Source organism: Corvus moneduloides, chromosome 3 (genome assembly GCF_009650955.1).
Source record: "Corvus moneduloides isolate bCorMon1 chromosome 3, bCorMon1.pri, whole genome shotgun sequence".
NCBI lineage: Eukaryota > Metazoa > Chordata > Aves > Passeriformes > Corvidae > Corvus > Corvus moneduloides.
In genome coordinates, this window is record NC_045478.1 from 107760956 (window position 1) to 107787422 (window position 26467).

The following is a 26467-nucleotide window of genomic DNA, read 5'->3' on the forward strand; positions in this document are numbered from 1 at the left end:
GACACTAACAGCAAGGCCCAGCTTTCTCACAGAATTTGTCATGGTAGAAATTCAGCTCATCGGAGTGTTCTGCAATGACAATTAGCTCTTAAATCCTGTTCATACATCAGCAAAAGAAAATTACCCGAAGCCAGTCGCAATTAAGGGTGACTGAGAGGTTTCTAATATCTCATGGTAAGAATGGAGATATAATTAACAAAATATATTTGATCCTCTGGACAGTGTGACAAAGTCACCATAGGGAAGTAGATTTTCCAGTTACGTGCACTTTGTCAAAACACAGTGTTTTTATGAATTTCCTTTCCTTAGACTACCTTGAATTGCATATTTTAAAAAACAGAAAAAAATTCCAAACCAGGTTGTCCATATGTTGGCATTAGAAAGTTATTTCCGTACTTGGATTTCAGTGCATGTCGTGCCACTATCTCATTTTGAACCTGATCTTGCTCCTCCTCTATGTTATGGCAGGACATTGAGTTTAGTGAGTGCAGCATTTGGTGCAAATGTGTATGTATCCTGAAGCAGTGTGTAAAGACTATTGAAATGCCAGAAGACCTCACTAAGAGAGCTATGAAACTTCGAAAAGTGAAGTAATTACTCTTATTGTTTAAAGCTTGTTTTTTCCTGTTAATCCACTGTGATGTAAATGATCAGTTTGAGTAAAATAGGTCAGGTTTCCCTCCTGACTGATACCATCCATACAGTGTTTCTGTAGCTAGATTTTAGCATTCAGTTAACGATCTGCTTCTCTTAGTATAGCTTTTCCAGAAATTACTTTTCCTTCAGAATGTATTAACTGTATATCCTAGTCCTTATTCTGCGTTTCTGAAAGTCAGTTGAACTTATTGCTGTCAGCTGTGTGAGTGGAAGCATCAAAGTCTTTAATTCTGTGGTCACTTTCTGACTGCATTTAAGGGGAGTCAGAATGTGACCAGAGATGTTTAAAGTGATGATCAAATTTTCAATGGCTTGAAAACTATTACTGCATTTAAATAATCAAATAATAGAGTGTCATTCAGATTTATACTGTAACAAATTTCGAAAAAAAAGTGAGTTAGTTATGTTTAACTCAAGGCACTAATGGGATATTTTCTAAACAAAGACTTAGGAATATCGAGTTGTTACTAAGCATAATTTTCAACATTCTTGAGTGTTAATTTGGGGCTGTTTATTTTAGCAAAAACAGGTTGGCCGCTCACCTGGCGTAAGCAGTATAGAACACCAGCAAGAGATAACTAAATTAAAGGCAGACTTGGAAAAGAAGAGTGTTTTCTATGAAGAAGAACTATCTAAACGTGAAATGATGCATGCTAATGAAATAAAAAGTTTGAAGAAAGAACTGTGGGATGCAGAGAGGCAGCAGCTTGCCCTCAAGAAGGAGATCATGGTTTTGAAAGACAAGTTAGAGAAAACCAGAAGAGAAAAGTGAGTACTGTATGAAATTTACCTTTTTTTAACCTTTTGAAGTCTCCTAGTATTGTTCCAAACACTGTCACTTCCTTAAGTGTAGTGCAGACTGTTGGACTTTGGCTGCGCTGATGCCAGAGTTGAAAACGACCACCTTTAAAAACAGAACAAAAATCTTCACATCCTTGTACTGAAACAGCTAATTTTACACCAGAACTGTTTTACTGGCTGACCGTTCCAAGGGTATGTAACTTGAGTTACAGACTTGTAGCTCAGGGTGAGTTTACCTCTGAAGCTCGTGTTGCACTTTAAAATGGTTTTTTGACATTTTTCTTTTGTTTGGTATTTTCATCTTTTGATGCAAAACTGATGTGTTAGAGATCAAGTATTGTTTACATTTCTGCCAGCGCAGGAACAGTCACTTAATGTGAGCTGAGGCTAATCCATGCTGGGTTCCATCCAGTGTTAACATCAGTCAGCAGACTACTGTGGGCATAAGCTAGCTGCTTTATCTCTTCTGACATGGTAATTTGTCAGACCTGCTTTTTTCTCTCCCACGTGGAGGAGCTTATAACTGGCCTTGAGATTGTTCCTTGAGGCATTCATCAATAAAAAGAAGTTTTTCTGTTGGATGGTGTAGTAGTGGGAATAAGTTAAAAATTGAACATGTTCATTCATAAAAAATTCAGAATGCTTTATAGATGCTGACATAGATGAGTGTTTTTGCTGCTGTAGCAAGATGGCAAATGAGAGAAAGCATGGAAAAGTCCCTGCTGAGAGCTTAGCCAAACTGTAGCAAGTCCTTTAAATATAAGTAGTAAATTAAATACAATTTTTTTCCAAAAAGTTCATGCAAATAGAGGTGGAAACACTGTTTCTCTGGTAAATTGTATTCAGCAGGGATCGTAGATCATACAGCCTAGAATGCAGTGCATGAACTGTTTCCTCCTAGCATGCAGCTGGACCTACTAACAACGCAGGAGTTTGCTGTTTTGTTCTAGGTGGAGAGGTAAAACTTGCCTCAGCAGCATGTTTTCATTGTGACACAACTTAATGGTCTTGCTGACCAAAGAGTTACAAGTGCACAAAAGGCCATTCTGTCTTGTAAAATATAAAGGTGATGGTATGACACTCTTTTAAAAAAGTGCAGCAGTGTCTTGGGAGGAGCAATATTCAATAAAGGATCATTAATACTTCTTTCTGCAGGCTAAACTGTTTGTAAGGTTCATACCACCAAGCAGTGACCAGACCAAAAATTCCTCCTTTCCCAATTCTGGTATTGTACAGCTGCAGACATTCTAACTAGATGTCCATCTAGTAAAATAGCAAAGGTTGATGTGCTTCATGCTAGGTAGCTCATAAACCTTTTTTCAGTCTGTTCTCTCTCTATAAATGGAAAAAGAACTGGGTACAAATCTAGAATGGCTGCTGTCATAACCAAGTGTTTCTTGTAGTATTTCAAGTGTTTGTGTAAGAAAGCATTTTAAAGCATGAGCAGAAATGTGTCATATAACAGGTATCCAACACTTGGCTCCTCATGGGAAGGGCTGCAGCATCATGTTAAGACAGGTGTCCAGGCACATGATGAGTGATTGCTGAAGGACTGATCTTGTCTGTCTTTTGTTAAACAAATCTGCAGAATCTCATGCAAGTGTTAGGACTGCACAGAAAGGCAGAAGTCCACCGTTCAAATTGTGCTGTAGTTTGACTTCTGCAATTTTGAAGGGAAGCTCAAGCACTGGGAATGCAGGAATTGCTGTTGCTACTCAATAGTTGGTAGTTTTCCTTAAAAGAACATAGATTTTCTGTTTCTGCTTATGCATTTTGTTTTTAGCTTTTGTAGTTAGGCATGAAAAGCTTTTTGTGAGTCTTCCAGTAGAGAGGTGTTCAATATAAGCACTGAAAAGGAAGCACCTGGAGGCTTTGTGCTGAAATAAGTGGAATTATTTCAACAATAGGCTTGGGGTGGGTGTGGAGTTGAAGTATGCTTTTACAGTTTGGCAAAAATATTTTAGTAGTCTAAAAGTAATTTTCAGTGCATATTAAAAAAGATCTTGGTAAGAGGATGTGGTTGTATTACTTTGTAATCTGAGTGAATTACATAGGTTATTCTAAGCAAGGATCAATAAGAGCTTTGACAAAATCTGTATGTAGATTTCTGTGTAACTTGCATGTTGGTGGTTTCTGGTTTGGATTTTTTAAATGGATATTTTTCTTTGTTTGCTTCAATTTTAAGCTTTCTAACTTTTGCTATTTCAAAAGCATAAGTCTTCAGGGGAGAGAAACTACCTTCCTGTACAAAATGATTGCCCTTTGCTGAAGTCTCATAACATGAGTGCTATTAAAGTTGGAAGCATAGGAACACAGTATCAGGCCAGTGATCTGTGTAACATGAGATTCCATTTCTTAGAATTGTCATTAGGAAATATTTCAGAAGAAGATGCAAGAAACTGTGTAAAATAAATCACATTTGTAGAAATTTCTTACAGGCCTGTCATTTCATGATGGATTTATAAAGCAGAGAGCTTTATAGAACAGCATTTGCTGGTTTTAAATTGTGTGATATAAAGAAGCCTGGGGGCTGGTGTTTGTTTCAGGTCTATTTTTCTAGGTTTCAAAGCAGTAAGATAAAATATTTGGCCACTTTATACGGATGCAATAAGGAGCTGGAATGACAAAGTGATACCATAAAGTAGTATTTCACATTGCTTGCATGTGGTTTGCTGCAGTTTTACTGATAAAAAGAAAGCCAGGTTGTGTATGATTTCTTAACTTGAAGAGCAGACACCTAGCTAAACGTTAGATGAGAGAAGTTTGATGGGAGAGGAGGATGCCAGGCTTCAAAGCAAAAGCATTATTTTGATCTTGCTGGCTGTCCAAGGTACACCTATGGAGTCTGTCACAGTTCTGTAGTTTACAGAGTCGCTGTTTGGGTGTGATGGATTATACACACATTCTCCTCTGTTTCAAATTTATCTTCATTTCTGTATTATACTGTAGTAGTCTGACTGACTGGGGTAATGACAATCACCAGCTGAATTAAGAATGTAAAATACAGAAAATTACAAATATGTTGGGCTCTTTCACTAATCCATAACTTCTGTAATCCACCACCATTTATGGCTGCTTTGAGCCCTAAAGCCTTAAAGGAATAAATCTAAGACAAATACGGAATTAAAAATTCCTAAACAAAGCCATGAAAGCTGCGTAAAAGAAATTCATTAAAAATTAGTTTGGTCTTCTATCTGCAAAATTAGCTTTGAATCTACTCCTTGAAAACAGAAGCAGGACCTGTTATTAATTCCTATGACAGCCAATGCTTTAATCTCTTCCTGCCTTTTCCCTACACAGCTGATCATATGCATGGAATCTGTTGCAAAAAAGGAGTGATGGTGAATTTCAAACTTGGCATTTAAACAGTGAGATAGTATATAACTTTACTAGGATGAAGTGTTATGTTTCAAAGGATGCCTAGCAACATAGAATTTCACCATGAGTCTAACATGTACTAGATTTCAAAGAGTGGTTGAAGCACTATATGAATTTCAAATTAAGAGTAGGAAATTCAAACCAGCATTACTCTTAACTGGGTTTGCTGTAACCACTGACATTTCTCATCTTTGAAGGGTGTTCTCTCAATTTGGCAAAGCTTTAGTAGTTCTGTATCTCAGAAAAAGCAGCAAGAATGTATTTTATCTTTGCATTGTGCAAAATTCTGATCAGTATCTAGAAAAACAATTGCAGTGCTCAAGACAAGGCTTCCCCTGGATTTTATTCTTACAGAGTTAACCTTTAATACTGGGCACTTTTTCAAGTCTTTTCAGACTGGACAGTGGTATTTGCTGAGTGGATATTTCTGTATCTGTGGCACTTACAGGATAGTTCCATCAACCTGCTGATGAACTTTGTGCCAGTGACCCAAATAATTGGTGAAAAGGTGAATACAAGATGCAAGGCTAGTGAATCTGAAAACAGTAGATAAAAGGTGGGAGTTCCACATCTAAAACATTACTGTGCACCACTTGAAGGAAATTCCATGGGGTTTTTTGGCAAACAGAGGGCCTGCAGCTTCATTTGTTTTCAGGTTCTCACATCCATTGTGCAAGATCGAAGCTGATATTGAGCAGAATCAACCAGGGGTTCTCCTCTACTGAGAAACATCCATGGGAGAAGGGAAGGTTTGGGGGAAACAGCTACTGTGAAACTTTTTCAGAAAGAATGGTCCAAACTTGCTGTAGAATCTGGTGATACTAGGAATGTAAAAGTTATCCATCCACTTTCTGCTCATAGTGAATGCATGACACCTGAATTAACAGTTCACATGTGTCTTCTGGCTGTTCTGAATTGCCCAAAGACTAGCCCATACAAGCTGTGCTCATCAGAGACCCAGCCCCAAGTGCTCTAATTTAGCTTCTGTATGCTCTGGTTTCGTGTGTGCTCATTTTTGCCGGTTATTCTGTGTGAAACTTGGAGTTACAGAAATGTGTGTGTTAAAATAATGTTCATGTGAGCTGAGAATGTACCCTGAGCATTTTACAATATGGACACGCACTTCGGTCTGCAGGATTACAGCTGCTCAGTGTTCAAAAGATACATCTGAAGAATAAAATTTGTGTAAGTGGGTTAATAAACGTTGGCTCGGTGGAGCTCTGTTAGTTTTGTACTGAAGGATTCTGTACTGTCTAATTCAAAAATTTAGCAGGCTGTCTTGTAGTCCTAAGATGGTGGTATATTAAATGGCTTAGTTTTAATAGGCTGTGTTATTATCACTGTAGTACTTCCCTCCAACATGTGTGTGCATTGATCTCTTTGTGTTTAAGTGAATAATGGGGTGAGTTAGAATAGAAAACTTTCTAATTCTACTTGACTTTATTTCTTAGCCAAAGTGAAAGAGAGGAATTTGAAACAGAGTTCAAACAAAAGTATGAACGAGAAAAGATTCTGCTGACAGAGGAAAACAAAAAACTTACAAATGAACTTGATAAGGTGAGTGCTGATTAGTTAAGCCCTGAATTTACAACTAGTGTATGCTATGTACAAATTGGACAATATGGAGCTGCATTGGTTATAACTACCTTTTAACTGAAAGTAGAAATTGATGTTACACAAAAAATTGGTGATTAATATTAGATATGAATAGTGTCTACATGCATCTGAACTTGAGAAGGCATGTGCATATATATGTGCATATATGAGTATTTATGTGTGGGAATGGAATTAGATGGTCTTAATTTTGGTAAGATTAATTCTAGACAACACTGTAAGCCAAAAAAGAAGGATTATTTCATTGTGTGACCCAAATATAAAAACACACAGTTAATGATGTGATTACTTAGAATACATTTGCATGTCAATCGTTTGAAATACCAGGGCCCCTCCTACCCTTTGAGATTAAGTGTTGCTTTGAGATATTAAAAAAATACAAATGATAAGGCATATTAACTGAAGTGTGTTGAGCAAGTAATAATTACGATTCGTGCATTTAGATTGTCTCTTTATTGTTCATTTTGACAGGTTATTCAATTTCATTGTGCATTATCCAAGTCTTGCTAAACTTGTCTATTCTTTTTGTAATGCATTAGATTTTCTAAAAACATGATGAAAGTACAATGTTCTTCAAAGTAAGCATGTTTGCATGTCTGTGCTCAAATTAAAGTATATTTTCATACCAGTGTAAGACACACAATATATATGCCTATGTGTAGGCTTAGTCCAAGAAAACTAAGAAAGCCTAGTCACTTTGATAGTTTTTCTGCTTTCTCTCTCCCCACCATTAGCTTTGTATTTTTCTTGTCAAATGACATATAATAAGTAGGCATATTTAAATTATAAGCCCATTTAAATGATAAATAGGGTGTGGAGTTATTCATATTTGGAGTAAAAAGCAAGACAGATTTTAAATTGGCCATTCTTTTATCATTTTGAATTGTTAATATATTTCAGTACTAAAAGAAGCCTTTCACCTGAGATTCATTCTCCTAAGCAGGCCTTCCTCTAAAGTCTGTCTGGTCTCTGATTCCAATTTGACTTTCTGAATAATAATTTAACATAATGAAGGTTTAGTTCCCAATACCAGCTCGGGTTAGCTGTGGCTTTTGTCTTCCAGAATGTGCCTGTATGAATGGCAGCTATTAGAATGAGAGAGGTTAATTGCTAGGTATAACATATTGTACTTAGAGATGTGCATTTAATTTCAATTTCCCTGTCTACAAGTAAGTAAAATGAGAAATAAGGGAATATGAGACACCTGGAGAATCTCAGGGCTGTCTCATGCCTGTATCTGTTCAGTCTCTCTCTCTCCATGGTTACTAAACAAGGGAGAGGGTTCAGCAGTCTTATCTGAGCTGTAACAATTTTTATGCCTTTGCTTTGCTCTTCTAGTACAGATTTTTCTATACAGAACATTCCACACCTGTATGGTGCAAAGCAGAAACCTTCTAAGAGTTGTAGAGGTATTTGGAGACTAATTCTCAGAAAACTCATTAATTTGGTAGAGTGAAAATGTAGTTCAAGTCCTTAAAAGTGGCTTTTCAGTACAGCTAAGGTCATACATAGGAAGAGATTCTGGCTTTCATTGTTACATGGTGTTTATTGTGATGGCCAGTACCAATTTCTAAAGCAGATGCAAGGTGTGGGAGAGGGGAACATGTGGTTTTGAGTCTGCACAGAGATGGAGTCACAGCAGTTTATACTTCTGACGAGTTGTTTAAATTCTCCTTCAGCTCACCACCATGTTTGAGAGACTGAGTATGAATAATCGGCAGCTGGAGGAAGAGATGAGAGACCTGGCTGATAAGAAGGAGTCTGTGGCCCACTGGGAGGCCCAAATCACTGAGATCATCCAGTGGTGAGTACTCTGCTCTCATGGCATTGCAGAATCCCCTCAGTATGTGGTGGGGCTGGTGCTGAGTTTTTGTCTTTGCACATGGCACTTGGGAGTGCTGAGGTGAAACCTCACACCCGTCTGGGATTCTGCTGGGGTTTTGGCTGAGATGGTAGTAATATACAAATCCAGAAAACTGTGTTCCTCCTTAAGAGTGAAAGTGTCTCATCAAACAGAGCTTTTCAAAGTGCAGGAGAATCATGGTCATTGGGTGTGGCTTGTGGGTATGGAAGAATGCTGAAAGGAATCGTGTGCTGAGCTCACGCCTCTGAGAGGGAGCAAGCCTGGGAAAAGTAGTGGCTGAGTATGTCTCGGCAATAATTTCCTTCATCTGCTTGGCATGTGGCAGAATGGAACAAATACAGTGCAACTTTTATGTGATTTTTTACAAGGAGAGTATTTGAGACTACCACAAAGCCAGTCAAGTCATGTTTCTAATGGTACTTCTGCTAAATAATGATGTTATCTTTCTAGAGTCTTCTGTCCAATTCTAGCAAATTAAGAACAAGAAAAAAGGTTGAAACTATTAAGAGAAAAAGATTGTGTATTCTAAGTTTTTCATCTCTCTTTTTTTTTTCCCTTCATGCCTGCTTATCTCCCCTCACCTTTAATGGTCCACTGCAGTGTTTCACATCTACAAAACCAGTTTGCATTCAGATATTTATTTTACGGATCATCCACTTCTAGGAAGACTTCATCATGATATACTAGTATTTTTCTGTTACTAATTGATTATTCCCTCCCCCTGTTTTTCCTATCTCATGTTAGTGAAAAAATTGAACCTGTTGTGCCCAGGCAAAAATGGGAAACATTGTTTTAGAGAAACCTATTTTGGTATTGTTGTAATGTTAGTTCAATTTCGTTGTCCACCTATAGGGAAGTTTGGCTTTTGAATAATGCCATGTGAACACATAACAAGGCATAAGGGCCATCCCCGAGGTTTCCTGTGTGTTTTAAACCATGTTTGTTGCATAAAATTATGTAATGCTGATCTGTGTTATGAAGTCCATTGTGTCTCAAGGCATTGTATTTGTAGCAGAAGTAAAAAAATTTAAAGGGTCCACTTTTTGTGTGTGTTCTTTTAAATTTTGTCTCTCATACCAGTGATAGTAGTGGACAACCTGAGTCACAGAAATTTAAAACTGTTAATTAACTGTTAATTTAAACAGCTTTTAATTTCTGGCCAATTGGAAATGTTTATTCAGAAAAAAAATCAAGGTAACAAGTGATACAAGTCTATAATTTCACACTCCTTATTGCTTTAAGGTCGTGCTTATCTGTCATAATGCACCAAGGTAATCAAACACAATTTTTCAGATTTACATGTGAAAACAGTCATAAAACTTGCCAGTTGTAGGAAAAGACAAATCAGAATTAAATGTAGATTGTTCCACTTAACATGATGTAAAAATGTACCAACAGCCATTAAGAATGTACCTTCTCCTTTACTTTTATGAGAGTGTTTAATATTTTAAGATGTATTACTGATGTGGTTCAGGCAAATGATAAAGCATTTTTCATGTTAGGGATGTCACTGTAAAGAGTAAAATGGTTTGGCCTTGAGTGTTTTGTTACCTCTGACGATACTTAGTGAAAAAAGATCTGGAACATGCAAGACTAACTTTCTGAATAACAGACACTATTTTACTGATCCCTTATGATAATATAGTGTCTTCTAAATAGTACAGAAATAAAAATTAAAGAATTATGTGAAAAGGAGAAAACAGAAGTACTAGGGCAAACATTAAGGGAATCTAAAAAGTCTGGCTTGGTTCCAGTTTTTCATCACTAAACACATCTCAATTTTCCCTCCATACTTTTCTCTGCTTATGTTAAAATTTTTTCAGCTATGTGAGGCCTTATCTTAGGTCACATTTTTTCCTTGTTATGTTTAGATTTTTCCATGTGGTACCCAGATAATCTGGTCATGTCCATCTGCTGTTCTTAGAATTCAGCACTGCATACTGAAACTAGGCTCTTCTCTGGGGAACATGGCTATAGGAAGTATTAAAGCATCCATTATAATGATAAATATTTTAAAAGAAAAAAATCCACACCTAATTTTGGAGAAAACTAGTCTTATTTAATCAGTCACAAGACTCTGTTTTTGTCAGAAGAGCATGCAGTTTAAATCTGTACCTAGATGTTCAGTGTGACAATGGAATGCCTTGGAGCTAGCTAAGTAGGGGAGACTTTGCGAGTTCCCTCTTCAAAACTTTACAGATTTCTCATACAATATTACATTAAAATACATATTTTGGGTGCATTATTTCCACCTCTTAAACACTGCTGTGTCCTTTTTTCTACCATGATCCAGAAGGATAGGAGGCAGGATCCAGGAAGGATAGTTACTGGATTTGTAAACAGTTTGCTCAGAGGCCTGTTCAAGGGACTTGTTCTAGTCCTGTTTTGAGTAACACAAGCCCAAGAAGTCCCTAAATTCTTTTAAGTGCTTTGCCATCTAATGGATACCTCTCAAGAAATCTCTTCAAATTCGTACTTTGGATGGTTAAGATTTGTCACTTTCTTCATGATTCCTGCAACCCTTCTAAATTGCTGTTTCTCACAGATTTTATAACTTGTGAGTAATTTCAGTGGCTTATCATGTTCCTTTAGCCTTTCCCTGCTCTTCTACTCTGCTTTATTGCATCTTCTTTAGGGATAATGTATGAAAGCCTTTTAATCTTGCTGTTATCTCAAGATACCATAAACAAGGCTATATTTTAATATAAACATTTGAATCAAACTTTCACTGGAAATTCTGTTGTGGACTCAACAGACCCTCATGGATCATTCAGCCTTAATGGAGCTATTATATTGACGAGTTTATATTAGCCAAATCACTCATCATTCCTTGACAAGAGTAAGAAATACTGAGGCTTTTATAGTCAGCTATAAATTTCCCTATGGGAGATGGGAAAGAGATTAATTGCACTGGAGGTTAATGCAGTCACTTTAAAAAGGAATATTTTAAATAGCCGTGGTACCATATTTCTGTGCTGTGCAGAAAGGAGGTCACTGGAAATCTTGGTAGTGATTCCCAGCGTACTTGGCAAGAACCTTAATTTGGGAGGGATTAATGTAACCTAGTTGCACAAGTCCTAAGGTAGAAAACTCAGTAAGTCCCATGACTAGTACTCTAGAAGTCTGTTTTTCTCACCACAGGTTGAAAAGAAAGCCTGCCCAACTCATTCAGGTGGATAATTCTGTATTGTTGAGTACGTTTATGTGGATGAGCTGAATCCTACCTGTTTTGCCTATGGAATGGATGTTAGGCTTAGATTCAGCCTGGCCAGAAGCTCTCACTGTTGTTTACCAGAATGTTCAGTTCATATTTTACTTACCAGCCAGATTTTTTTTTTTTACTATTGTTGATTTTCTCTCAATTGATTTCATTGGAAAAAACCCCAAGACAAAACCACAAAAAAAAAAAAAAGTACCAACTACCCCCTCCCAACACTTGTAAACTAAATCAAACCTAAAGAAGCCCTGAAATTTGGGTTGGGGGTTTTTTGGTTGTTTTAAAATCTGTTTGCTCTCAGAAAAAAAAGCACACACAAATTTTGAAAAAAAAATAGCAAAAATTCTATGCATGTTGAACTGTTAAGAAACTCAAAACATGTAAAATTCTGAGATGTGCTGTATTTGAAGTAAGAATAGTCAGAAGTTAATTATCTCTAAAATAGAAATTCTGGAGGGTGGGGTGAAATTTCAGGGCTCGGGAGCAGAAGGAAGTGGTAAAAATTTTTAGAGAAATATTTTTTAAAAACAGGTTTTATTGGAGACAGCAGGGGAAAAATTAAAAATGAGGTTAGAGACTTTGAGTATACTGGGACGACAACAGAAATTTGAAAGCACCGAGAGACTAGAGGAGTCATGACTCTCAGATTTCCTTGGGGTTTTTAAATCAGGTTAAACAGAGCTTGGTGTAAGACCCCAGGGCTTTAAGACCACTTATGTTGAGCAAAATTCTTTGGTCCTCTGGGTCCATTTTGTATTGTAAAGTATCCCAGCTGGAGACCCACTGAGCATCCTGACAAACACCATACGGATGGCAGCCAGTGGTTATGTGAGGGTTGTCATGATGTTGGCTCCAACCAAAAGGTCAAATTTAATTTTACAGGAACTTGTACCATATTGCTCTTCTGGGTTCTTTGCATTGATGAACTAAGCTTGCAAGGGCAATTATATCTGAAAACAGAACAGTTAATCTAAATTTTCAGTAAAGAAAGAAGTGACTGGGTGGAACCTGAAGAACTTCCCTTCCTCAGGTCTCTTGCTGTGCTTGTCAGGGCTCTCCGTCAGAATGAGGACAAGGAGAGCAACATTAGCGGGAGTTACTTTGCCATTCTTGCTCTTTTTTTCCTTAATTTTAATTTTTTTAAGCCAACCAAATGGAAAAACCTCAGCAAAACAATAACAAATAATAAAGCTCCAAGAGCTCTTGGGTCCACATAACGCTTAATCAACGTATGTCATTACTGAGAGAATTTTGCCATCTAGTGGACAACAAAACCACCTCGGATCCAAATTTTACTGCTTTAATTTACTGTTTTCTAGAGCCTGAGGAGTTCCCCTTGAATTCAGTACAGATAGTTGTAAAAATTTACTTTATGTTTTCATTTTCTAGATTTCTATATGTCTGTGGAACATCTCTCTTAGGTTTTTGCATGTGCGGCTTTTCAGCATTTAGAGCTTGAGGGTTCTGTGCATTATAAACCAAATAACTGAAGTGTTTCCTCGCCTTCCATCAGGAAGGATGTGGCATCATAAAAATGGGCATAGTAATTGGACCCCTTTTTTTCTGCAAAGATTTTACATGTCATTAAAAATAGAGAAAATTAAATGCTGATTCCTGAATCTCTTTCCCTTCTCATACATCAGGAAGACTTACTCTCACCTTGAGAGCCTCAACGTTCTTTTTATTCTTGCTTTAACTTTTTTCTTTTTACAGTGTATTTAATCATGCGCTCCCTACCCCCAAGAAGCATCTTTAACTACTTTTCACATCTTTTGCCCACTGTTGTAGACATAGTCGTTTGTGTAGGCTCAGATTACCTGTATCTGGTTGTCAAAATGTGTCATCCAGAATGTTATGGGAAAAGAAGTTGGAATGCTGCTTGCATGGAGTTTTGATGTACCTTGAGAAAAACAGTGACTCATTAATATAAAAACTCTCATGACTCTAATAGTCAGGACATGCAGGGTTTTCTTAGATTCCTCCCCACCTCTTGAACTAAATTATAAGCAGGAGACAATGAAGAGAAAGCCCAATAAACGTTTACTTTTTCATCTTGGGTGTGAGATTTGTGGAAAATGGTTACTAATTTTGCTTTTGCCTCCTCTGTATTACAGCAATCTGTCTTCCTTAAATAAACCTTAAACTGCACACCCAAAAGTCACCACAACCTGCAGATATTTAGCCTGTGGCTTTCACAGTGTGATTGGGCCTTAAGGCCACTGTGGGAAAGCTCTTCAGTTCCTCCCTTGCCCATGACAGTTCAGAGTGTGTCTTTCTTGCCTCCTGGCAACTATCTATAAATCTGTGTTGAAACTTTTACTTTTATAATTAATGCTAAACTTGCAAGTAGCACCATTTCCGTGTGTGTATGAGCCCTACAGTATCAACCAGAAAAACTTACATTGCCTATAGGCACGAAGGGGGAAACACTTCCTGCTGGAAGGTCACTGTAAGACAAAATCAACCATCTGGAGAACTCTCTTCTCTAGTCCAACATACTTAGGCTTAGAGTTACTTTTAAAGATCAGGAAGCAAGGATAAGTTAATTCTCATGAAACAGAAAAAATGTTTTCCCACTTTCTTACATTTTATTTAAAGCTGTTTGATGTTCAGTACTTAGAGCAGATCCTAAACATTTCAGTGTTTGGTGTTGATAGACTTAGCCGTGATCAAGCTGTGGTATTGCCATGCTGGTCTCTGAGGCAGCTTGGGGACTTAAATAAAGACCTTGCAGACCTGATACTGCTCTTCTGTGGGCAAAATGAAGGTGTTCAGAGCCAGGCATGTGAGGAAATGGGGTGGGCGCAGTGATGTTGGGTTTTCTTCTGTTTGTTTGTTTTAGGTTTTTCATAAGTTACTTCGTTTCAGTCAGTTAATTTTTTAGCAACTTTCTTTACATGTTAGCACCTGAGGCAATGTGAAGAAAGAACCTTCTGCTGTGATTAATCACAGAAAGTTGTTGTTCTTTCTTTGTAACTGATGATCAAAGAATCTGAGAAACAGGCATGTCTCCTCCTTGTTGTCTTTACACCCAGAAAACATGTCTGGATAGAAAACAAGCTTGGTGGATGAGACAGCCTCTTCTGGCTTGTGCTGTTTAATAACATTAGAAGTCGACTCTCCCTGTTTAATTAGCACTTCTTGAAGTAGACTCACTGTTTAACTGCTAGTTCTCATAGTTACTTGGTACAGTAAAGTTAACCATGAGTTCCAATATTATCTGGACAATTGAATTGTTAATTATTGGTTGTGAATTTTGTCTTAATTTGCTCCCTAAAAATAGGTTGAAAGATTTCTTTCTCACAGTCTCAATTTCAGGTAGCTGATAGGTAGTTCTTAAATTTTCATTCCTTGTCTTAGTGATGCATATTGTTTAATGAAACTCCACAAAGCAGCAAAGAATTAGTTCTGTGTGGTTTTCTGTTTGGGCTTTTGTTGTTCTTCTCCTTATGTTTTATGACTCATTTTGTATTCTGTATTTATCTGTTTCTGGTTGTTAGCTTGTTGGAGGGACTTCTGTTTTTCTTTAAATTCTTTGGTTAACACATCTTATTTTTTCTGATGTAATTGTTTAGGGTAAGCGATGAAAAAGATGCTCGAGGTTATCTTCAAGCCTTGGCCTCTAAAATGACAGAAGAGCTGGAAGCCCTGAGGAACTCCAGTTTGGGTGCTAGAGCTACAGTAAGACTTCACTTCCATATGTCAGAAGGGGGTTTTTTTTGAAAAACCCACTGATTGGATAGTTTCAGCTGCAGCAATAATTTGTCTGTAGAGTCTGTGTTAATCAAAAGTTAAACTTTCCTAGAACTTCCCTTCTGAATAACTGAATACCCAATACGAAACTCCTATGTTAAGGACATAATAGGCTGAGAAATGCAGTTGTTGAAGTTAGTTACATTCCTCGTTTTCAGCTTCCTTTCCTCTTACCCTTTCTACTCCATTTTTTGATTCTTTCCTAGGACATGCCCTGGAAGATGCGACGCTTTGCAAAGCTGGATATGTCTGCAAGGCTGGAGCTCCAGTCTGCTCTTGATGCTGAAATCCGAGCCAAACAGGCTATTCAGGATGAGCTGAACAAAGTCAAAGCTTCCTGTATCTCTACAGAGTGGTAAGATGGAATTGTTCTGATGCAAATTTACTTTGATACCACCCAGGAAATGTCATCAAATCATTATTTTTATCTACCTTGTCTGTCGAAATTTGATCATGAATGATATGCCGGTTTCATACACCCAGATGAGAAAAAAACCTGCATCTCCCTTCATTGTTTGAACAGCTGAACACTTACTGGGGAAAGTTGAAGTCTTGAAGACTTTCAGAGGGAACACTTTCTCTTTAGTAATGTGGTCTCTCCTAGTTGTGATAACAAGTCCAAATACAGAGTGTGAGTTTGTGTCTTAGAACACATTCTTTTGTATTCTGCTGAAACTGCATTGGGTTAGCTGACTAAAATCAGTGATTTGCACAGTAAGAAGTAATAATGCTTATGGACTAGTATGAATTTTTTTATTCCTTCCTCAGACCTCTCTCTTTCTCACTTCTACCTCACCACCCCCACAACAGAACTTATTCTGAGTTGGGTGAATGCCTGAAACAGGGGGTTGGGTAGGAAGTGGTTCCATTTTGCTAGGCATCCAGCTTCACCCTAGCTCAGAGCACTGGTGTGTTTTGCAGCTTTAGGAAAGCAGTAGGATAGAGCTAAAATTCAAGTATGTTACCGGTAAAATGGGAACATGTAGTTCACCTACCTTGAATGTTTTTCAGGCCGGGTAATGTGATGATAGGCAGCACTGGAGATCGTGTAAGAACAGGAGAGCCAGTTTGACAGGCAAGAATGAAAAATGTGCTCAAATTGCAGAGTAGTGTTACCTCTCATCTGTGAGTCAGAAAGCACTGAAACAACCAACTGTAAAGGAACCGAGAAAAAAAATAGTTCAACTGAATCTATTAGTATCACAGGTACTTGATTAACAAATAAATTTTATTGAAAAACAGGACTTTTTAAAACATAAAAATACATACAGTCTTTTTTTTCCCATTCACAGGATGCAAGCTCACACAATTACTTAGAAATTAGAAACATGAAAAACATGAACCTATTTAAGAGATAAATTGCTTTTTTTCTGTAAACTAAACAGGTCCCAATAGATTTATTCTGGCATTTGAAGACATTAGGAACAAGAGTGACTTGTATCATGGGTTCTCAATATTTACATACATTTTTTGTGTTCTTTTGAAGTAAATTGCAAGAATCTGAGAAGAAGAACATGGAGCTTTTGGCAGACATCGAAAGGCTGAAAAAGGAGACAGAAGAGCTTAGATCAGAAAAGGGTATGGCAACTGATATCCAAGTAAATAGTGTGTCACATTGGTGGGTACATCTTATCAACCAAGTGTCACCTTGAAACTGAAATATGATACCAACATGTGAGCACAACACTTGCATGTTAAGATGTACCCACAGCAGTTGCATTTGCACTTGTAATACTTGTAATACACAAGTACAGTTTTGTTGGGACCTTTGACCAGTAAGGTATTATTTGAGTGGAGACTGCATTGTTTTTATTTGGCCTGTGTGTGGTAATTTACTGCCAGAAATATAGATATATTATTATATATTATTATAATATTATAATAATATATATTATATTTTATTTTATTATATATTATTATACTGTTAGAATATAGATATATTTCTAACCTTTTCCCCTTTATGATGGGTGAAGGTATTTAGACATCAATACTGATCATAATGTTCACCTATGAGTGTTTTGGGCCTGTCTAAACAGAGAGTAAACAACTGCAGAGGAATTCCTAGCATTTGTTTGTTTCTGGGATGACTTAATTGATAGGCTTTGCAGCCACAGAGTGAGCAGTGTGGTCATGAGTGTTTTGCTGTGGTATTAAGAGTATGTTCTGGGATTACTGTTGCATCTGTCCAACACTATTTTGCACTGTTGCTGGGAGAAGAGACTTTTTTGGTAATTCTGCAATGAAAAAAAAATTCATTAAGAGATGATTAATGATTTGGCTGATTCTTTGCAGTTTCTGTAGTAGCTCTAATATTTGTGTCTTATGAGTCACATGGGAAGAAGTATTTTTCAGGCTAAATGGAATTACCTAATTTTCTGTAGGGAGCTATGTGAACTCCAGAATTTCAATACCCTGGCAACAGTTGCTGTATTGGGATGTCAAGTATTTTTCAGCCTTTCCAGCTTAATGGCTGGTCAGTCAGTAAAGTATTGTTGTTTACATTCATCATATAGGCCTCCCAGTGCTGACTGACTGGTAAAAATAACTCACACCTATACAGAACATTAAAAAATCGTGCCAAGTAGCAAATAAGACTTAGGGAATTTATACTTCCTCGTCTTGATGCTTAGCACTGATACCAGGATTATGCTTCTCTCCAAGTACTTGGAGAGAAGCTCCTGATAGCATCTCCTTAGAGGCAAAAATACTTTGTTGTGTTCAGCTTTCATTTACATGTTCTTGAACTTTCTTAAATATTATGCATGGTTACTTGACTTTTGAAATCTTCCTTCGTGTTAAATAATGTTATGAATTTATAATTCATATTTTGCCCTCTATTTTTTCCAGTATTTAAAACCTTATTATTCTGGTGAGATAAACATTTACTCTTGGCTGAAAACAAACAAGCAAACAAAAGTACTGTTCAAGGAAACATTAGTCATGTTTTTTAACAGAATTACATTAGTAATGTTCTACTGCAATTAGTCAAACAGTCTGATAGAAATGCACCTTAATCTAAATCGTTGTAATCTTTGGATTTGGTTTTCTCTTACAAGGAGAAATACATTGCTGTTTGAATCATGAACTGTATAGAAGATTCCAATGTAGTCAATGTACAGTGGTAGAGCAACTTGCAGTGTGTGGAAATTGATTTCTAGGAAGGGATTATTTGGATTAGCACCTAATCCTTTTCTGTTTATAAATATATTCCAGAAATTTAGACAGGTGGGTTAAAGTTTGCTGGAAGTATTCCATAAAGTGGTCGGTAATTTGAAAATTGGTTTTACTGTTTTACTGTGATTTCAGTGTATTTATATTTTACAGAGGAAAGGGTTCTTTGTAACTTCATTCACTGTGGGTTGCATTTAGAGCATATAGGGTGATATGGCTAAATAGAGGAAGACACTGACATTTTTTAAAAGAAATAGATAACTTCTGATAGCATCATTCTTTTGCGATGCACACAGTCCTGTGGGCTCTGGTCATCATAAATACATGTATATATGTGTATATAATGTATTTATAGCATTGAGAAGAATAGAGTTTGTACACATCTGTGAAGTATAAACACCCACACAGCAACTTGAATTGGGAAAGAAGAAGGAAAAAAATACCAGTTGGAGCAAGTTAAAGAGCCGAGGTGTGCCAGCCTCTGCAGCTCCAGGGGATGCAGTGTTCCCGCTCCACTAGCTGGCTGAGCATCACTGAAATGTTGTGGTGTGACAGAGACATCTGAAGCTTCACCCTGGATTGTATTACTGCTGGGCACTCAGCAGGGAGAGGTGGCAGACAGGCACAGAGCATGGCTCAAGGAACCCATCTTATTGGGAAATGCAGTGTTTTTGTTGGCTCCAGCTGCTGTGGGCTCAGTGGGATGTCCCACGTGTGAGCAGAGCAGAGATGGCACCTGCTGCATTGGTATGTGGTGCAGGTGGACATGAGCACCTTAGAAACCAGTGCCTGCTGCATAACAGGCAGGTAAAAAGAGCCTGTTTTCACGTGGAACTCACACCACACACATCCTAGCTTGGGAAAGGTTAATTAAACATGTGCTTGTCCGGTAAAAAAATCCTTAACTCTGGAAAACAAACCAAATGTGCAGCTTATTTCAAAAAATGTAGGTATTTCAGGTGGACACTCAAAACTCTGATTCAGCAAGGCGAAGGTCCTCCATGAAAAGGTCATTTTTTCTGTAGCTTAAAAACCTGCTGCTGTTTTCTAGGTGTAAAGCACCAAGACTCACAGAATTCTTTCTTGGCATTTTTGAATGCGCCTACCTCTGCTCTGGATCAATTTGAAGTAAGTGCACAGCTATTCTAACTCTGTTAGTCAGTGGAACTGCTGTTGTGTGTAGGTTATGTGCATATTTGCTGAGAGTTTGCTCCTGTATTTTTATTGTATCACCCCAATAATATCTGTGTATGTGAGAATATATGTGAGAATTGCTTGTCATTTACAGTGCTGGCTGTCTTCTCTTGAATGCTTGTAATCACAGTGAATTCTCTCTCAAACCTTGAATGCAGAAATTTGCCTGATTTTGCAGTGAACATGAAAAGCATAGTTGTTCAAATGGCTTTTCTTTGTATTCAGAAAAATGCTTAGTAAAGCAGGTAGTGGTTTGGTAAAAATGAGAAAAAAATATGTAAATCATCCTTGATTGTATCTCATGAAGTCACTAGTACTGTTTATTAGGTTGTTTTCATCCTCTGTTCATTTTACACAGATCTGTAAAATCCAGATAATTGCTATTCATCTCCTCTCCACAGATCCTTTTATTTAAAAAATGAATCTGTTTAATACATTTGTCACTTCTAGACAAAAGACCAGAGTAGGTAGAAAGCCTGGCAGGAAAAAATTGAAACAATACTATACATTTATTATCTTCTTTTTTAATCAACAGTAAGCAAAGCATCATCTTTCTTTTGGAAGAACTGCTGAGGTGAAATATTGGTCAAACTGAATTCAGATAATACAAGGCACCACCTTTACAGCTAGGCATTAATCTAAAGTTTGCCCCTTTTTTTCCTGATTCAAGTACAAGATCATCACATTTAGCTATGAAAGAGCATAATCCCTGCTGTTACTGATGTCCCAGAATTTTCTTTCTTTTCATTATGTATTCACTAATTCATTGTTCTTTCCTGAAGTCCTCACTATTAACACAGTTTTAAAATTTCCTTTGTAATAATTTATCATATAAGTTACTTCCAGTATAAGAATCCTGTTGGGCTTATAGGAATATTATTTTATTGAGTAAATGCTGGGAAAACATTGGTTTCTTTACAGATAGTACATTAATTAATTGTCCATGAAAGGCAATTAATGAAAACTTACTCAGGTAACTGTTACTGCCACTGGTTATTTACAGTTCTTTATTTTTGCACTTTTATTTATACTGAACAGTTTTCTTCATCCATCTCTTTCTCTCTCTCTCTTTTTCTTTTACTGCTGTTTTCATTAAAATAGGATTCCTTTTCCTCCTCTTCATCCTCATTGATTGATTTTATGGATGACGTAAGTCTGACTTTCAACCCAGTAAATCCCTCAATAACAGATCAGTTGATTGATTTGGAATAGCCAAACATTAATGCAGTCAACTTAAAAAATCTGCAAGTGCAGTGGAGAGCAAAGCATTTCTGTAATAGCACCCTTACACCTATTCATATAGATAGGTATTCTGTTTTGGAAAAAATGCTTTTCTTTAGCTGCAGGTGAATAATTCTTAATTGCAAACAGTTTTTCTGATGGGAAAAAGCTGCTTTTAGGCATTGTCTATTGATATGGCCTGTGGAAAATGGTTCCAAAATCACCAGCACATTTATGTATTTAATTCTTTTGCTTCATATTATTCCTTTATCATGAGTTGTTTCCCTAAGTTTTCTAATCACTTTTATTAAAATGTTTCTCTTGCGTACAGTTAATTTCTGTTTGCTCGGATAAAATATTTTCACTTTTTTAGCCTGCATTGTGAGAAGTCATTTTCATTATGACTGAAGTGAACTTACTACTTTTTATTGCCATCTGAGATGCAGGTTTTCTGTCAGGACTTTGTTTAAATACACCCACTAGTTAATTGCATATGAAGAGAATTGAGTTAAAAGCTGAAAATTGACTGCATTATATTTCTTCCAAACCGAAGCAGTAGTCCCATAAAAGTCATAATCAATAAACTTTTTGAAATCCAAGTGTATGGAGTCCCATCCATGACAGCTCTGTAGGTATAATTGTGTGTGTGTGTGTCTGTCTGTCCTCGTAGATGTCTTTGTACATATTATGCATAATACATTCACAAATATTTATGCATATGTGTTTAACACAGTGAAATCCTATTGGCATCCAAATGTGATACAATTCATTTTATTTGAGAAATATCTGCTGTCAAGAGTGTAGCAAAGAGGATGAGGTATATGGGCCTTTTCTGCTGCTTTCATTTCTTTTCACTTACTCTGAAAAACTGCTTTTCTTCTGGATGCTTTTACTCTCTAAATCAGGTATATACCCCAGACAAAATGTGAAGGTTCATCTGTGGTGTCATAGTAGAAGGCACTTACCTGCATTTTTGTATAGCATACAGAAAACTTGTGTCTTGCTGATATTGTTGGAATTTTCTTACTACAAAAAAAAAAAAAAAAAAAAAAAGGGTACAGTTTCCTGTTGTGTAAATCCACAAAAAATGAATATTTAGATTCTTTATCTGGATTAAAGAAAGCATGTTCTGTGTTACCTGAGTATTAGGAACACTTATTTTGTATCAGCAGGTTCTTGAATAGAAATTTATCTTTAAAAATATCTAAAACACTCCCCTAAAACATAGTAAAAGAGAAATAAAGGATATATATGGAAGTTGCTGATAATGTTCTATTTTGCAAGGGGGAGCTTTGGACAAGGATATCTTCCTGACTGCTGTCTAGTTAATTTTGAAGGACTTCAGTACTTTATTCTGTTTTTATTGTTCCTTGCTTTTTGTTGTTTTTTTTTAGAGAAGGCAGCATCATTTTCCACAAGCATTTTGACAAAATTACTTTTTTTTTTTTTCCCTCTATGCAAGTGAGTAATTTTCAGCTGCTGGCATACATCCTTTAATAGCAATTCTTCTTGATTGGTCCACCCAGATCAGATCTTTGCAGATGCTCACATTTTAGTCTCGGTTTAAGTTTCAGGTATTAATATTTATATGGTTGCTTGTAGTTAGCTTCCTGCACATGGAGCCAAACTTCCCCTGTTCCATCTTCAATTTGTGTCCAACAGGAGGTTTTTTTTTCTCAGTTGCACTTGGCAAAAGTACATCTCCTGAATGGACTGGCCAGGGGCTCATGTCTCTAACACCAAGGCAGGATTCTCTCTCATCTGACAAAACTGCTGAAAAAGAAGAGGTGACTGCTGAAAGAGGGAAGAGCACCTTGCAGAGAAATACGAGACATTCTGTCTTTGTTAGAAAGAGAGATAAAGCTGCTATCTATGTTAGTAGATGAAAAGTGGTATCATTCAGTTGTGCTGAAAGTCAGTTCTGCATCTTTGATTTATTGGACAATAACTTGATTCATTCATAGCATAATTTATAGTTTCTGTATTATCTAAATGAATGGTTATTTATGATTTAGCTCATTGAGTTGGTTTAGTATCAATATAGTAGATGGACTTAAATTAAAATAAGGGTATTAAAACTCCCTGCCCGCTGGATGTGACCTCCATTCCCTTTCCAATGTCTCTTTTTGGCAACGGTTTCCTTGAAGGGCAGCTTTCCTTGCAGCATCTCTAGAAGAATTAATCTCTTCTCAGTCAAACATGAGAAGTGTGTGGGTTCATTGGGTTCTTTGTATTAAGACCAAGGAAGAATCAGAAGTCCTCAGGTCAGACTCATGCAGTGCTGCAATATTGCATGGGGTCCAGGAAAGCCTCTCTTGTAATCAAGAACCCCAAGGAAATACTTCTGATGGCCTGTATTGTTTCTTCAGGCTCCGTGCTTCGTTAATGAAGGACAGAGAGTCTGTCACATAATGTGCAGCTGCAGTTGCAAGGCATTCCTTGCAGGAGCTCTGAAGTCTGTTTAGCATACAGATGTGCACACAGCACTGGGTTTCCTAGGGTGGGGATGTCTTGTGTGTCTGCCATCCAAATAATGTAACTATTCATAGCACTCTCCAAATGACTGGACTTAATTCTAATTTTTCCTACAAAACAGTAGTTTTGCAATTTCTGCTGGAGAGAAATAAAAACAGATGTCCTGCTGCCTCTGTAGCCTGTAGATGCTGAGGAAAAACATGGTAGCTCACTACTCAGATGAGTAGCAGTCGCTGTTGGTTCCTGCCTTGAAAAGATGCTGGGTCAGGTTGGCAGAACTGGTGCCTAAATCCTCACAGCTGTGGCAGCCCACACGTTCAGAAACCATCCTTGTATCTCCTCTGCACACAGGGGAGTAGGAATGTGTTTGGAGTCCCTGAATTCCAATCTTGCTGGAGAGGGAAGTTGCCCCCAGTGACTCCAAGAGACTAAATCCTTGCTGCTGTTTTCTCCTGTGCGTTGCAGGCTGTCTCAGTAACGTTGTCTAGGTGTTAAGTCTCCTGTGTTCACTAGAAGTGTCTGACAGTGGAAGTGTTGGGTTTTGTTTCTTTGCCAGGTGGATCTTTGTGTATCTCACTAGCTGTGAGAAGCAATCAACTTGTTTTATTTAAGGATGAATTTGTGATTATTTAATAACAATAAAATGGAATCCCATTTTCCCTTGACAAAATTATTTTTCCTGCGCACTCAAAAATACTGTTTCTTCCTCTGTTGCTAACACAGTAGAAATTAGAAATAGATTTCTTAAGTCCTCCTGCAGTGTGTCCTCACATGCAGTCCCCATGGGCTTTGGCCAGACTAAACAAATCTGAACTCTGTAAGTAGCCACAGACTAAATGATGTTCTGAATTCTTCTTATTGAGCAGAATAAGCCATAGTAGTGTGTGGTGAGAGCCTTTACCTGCACATTCATAATTGAGTAAATCTGGTTCATAATGATATTTTAAACTGGATGCCTCCAATAAATGACTTCATTCATCTTATTCAAAGCAGAGATGCCAACTGCAAATTAATAGTGCAGTGCAGTCTGCAGTTTCACTATTGTCCAGTGTAAGACTATGGACTTGGAATAGCTGTTCCTTTTTTTTTAATGTTTCTTCCCTCTTGTTGCCCCAGAATAGCTTGTTTTTAAAATACTTGTAACAATGAACATGCTTGTGTGTGTTTAACCAGTACCTCTGGAGATACAGTGAGGAATTCTGAGGTGATGTTTGTGTCACTGTTTGGTTTTGTAACATATTCTCCTCCTTTCTTTGTTAAAGCTCTCTCCTTCCTGTATTCCAGCTAACAAAGGCAGACGTGTAAGAGGCTGTCTTACTCTATGTGGCCCTTTATTTTTTGCCTGTGGTGTCCATGCCTATGTTTAATGTATGGATTGTGTATTTATCTCACTGCATGTCTTGTGCTGCTGCTGCTGCTGTTTGCTGCTGCTGTGCTGTTTGTTGTTTTCCAGCCATGGGCTCAAAGCTTTTGGAGTATTTCATTTGGCAGTCCTATGAGCAGAATATCACAGTAACTGGAGAAGATGCTTTGGGTCCTTTCTCATTTTAATGTGAAAGTTCTATGTGGAAGTTGATCGGGCAGATGCAGGCTGGGAAGATGAGCAAACATCAGATGAGGGCCTGTTTGTTTCCTTGCCCTCAGCAGAGGGCATGTGTTAAGTCATGGGGATTGCCCACAGAAGGTCAAAGTTTGGCATTTGGGAGGCACATCACAGCAAATGATAGAAAATAGCACAGTACAAAGATAAATAAACGTGGAGTGGGGAATTGGGTAAATGGAGCGTCAAGGAGGATAGGAAAAATTCATGCAAAGAAAATGGAGATGGATGTGTTGCAGCTGGTTACACTGGAGAAGGGTTTCTGTGGTGTTTCAAAAATCAGGGTGGGTTTTTAAACATGAGTTTACATGTATTACCAAAGCAGACTCAATGAGGATGAATTCCTACCAGTTATGCTGTGTCCATTTTAATCTTGTACTGCCACTTTTGTTTCTTTTATACAGATATGTTGGAGGGGATAAGTAAGCATACAGAGCGTTTCTGTTGAATATTCAATGAATAAGCAACAATGCCCAACAGCTCTAATGATGCCCTTTCCCATGCAGTTCAAAGCACACTGCTGAGTCTCTCAGGCAAGCTTACACTACCTGGTTGTTTTTGTTGGTGGTGCCTCCAGTTCAGAAGTTCTCTGTCCTCCAGATGTGTTTATACACTGGGCAGCTTTGGCTCAGAGCTGCACGTGTAGACAGCTATGCACAGTGCTGTGGAAGACAGCAAGGCTGTTACAGTGCAGTAGGAAATAGTGAAATCTGCTTTGGGTAATCCAGTGGATTAGTTTAAAACCAGTTTGGATGGTGCTAACATGGGTCTTCATAAACTGTTGCCCATAGTGGAGTCAGGTTGCTTTTGTACTTAGTTCTCTTTAAAGCCCAGAACCTGAGATCACTGCAGCAATGCAGCCTAAGGCCCTCGTTTCTGCACTAAAGGTGGAGTAAATTCCCTTCTGCAATGCTGGATCAGGTTTTGTTTATTTTGTGGGCTTTTTATGTTTCTAAGTAAAGTGAAAATACAGTTGCTACTGTTTCAGCAGTTGTCTTCAACCACAAAGGCTTCGTAGCACATTCCAGAAAGGTTCCATCACTGATATCAGGCTTGTACTACATTTTTTCATAGACACCATGAAAATTCTTTGGTATGCAGATGCTGCTTTGAAAGGGAAAGCCCTTGGAGTGTCTGGAAACATTTATGAAATTATAGATCAGATCTCTGAGTTTTACTTGTAGGAGAAAAGGAGTGCCTGTTTCTTGCTATGAAAAAATTTGCCTGTAGTTACTCATTGGCCTTATTTTTTAGTAACATTTTTAAGGAGGAGGTAGAATTGTTGAAGGTTAAACAGTCTTTGAGTGGACTCCCAGTTATCACATGTTTAGACTGGATTAAAAAGAGGTTTAAAATAATTGAAACGTGTTTGGGGATTTACTACTTAAGGCATCAGTCTTTTGAATACTGGGTAAAGCTTTCCATTATTATTTGCTTCTGATAAATCTGAGCACAAAATGTTTGCTTTACTGCTACTTTTTGCCACAATGCTTGAAACACATCATAAATGTGTAGTAAACAG

The 26467-nt window shown here is 37.5% G+C and overlaps 1 protein-coding gene across 10 annotated transcripts in view; it reads left to right on the forward strand.

Moving 5' to 3' along the window:
* Positions 1-26467, forward strand: part of CDC42BPA (CDC42 binding protein kinase alpha) — a 184279-nt gene that overhangs the window by 122456 nt on the left and 35356 nt on the right. For 6 of the 10 annotated variants that reach the window (XM_032103270.1, XM_032103268.1, XM_032103269.1 and 3 more), the window contains 9 exons: positions 1178-1425; positions 6288-6393; positions 8130-8254; positions 15107-15212; positions 15491-15639; positions 16771-16862; positions 19507-19583; positions 20751-20798; positions 24608-24646. In XM_032103270.1, the coding sequence (XP_031959161.1) occupies positions 1178-1425; positions 6288-6393; positions 8130-8254; positions 15107-15212; positions 15491-15639; positions 16771-16862; positions 19507-19583; positions 20751-20798; positions 24608-24646 (990 nt within the window). The remainder of the gene's footprint in view (positions 1-1177; positions 1426-6287; positions 6394-8129; positions 8255-15106; positions 15213-15490; positions 15640-16770; positions 16863-19506; positions 19584-20750; positions 20799-24607; positions 24647-26467) is intronic. The other 4 variants (XM_032103263.1, XM_032103264.1, XM_032103265.1 and 1 more) reach the window with 4 other exon arrangements.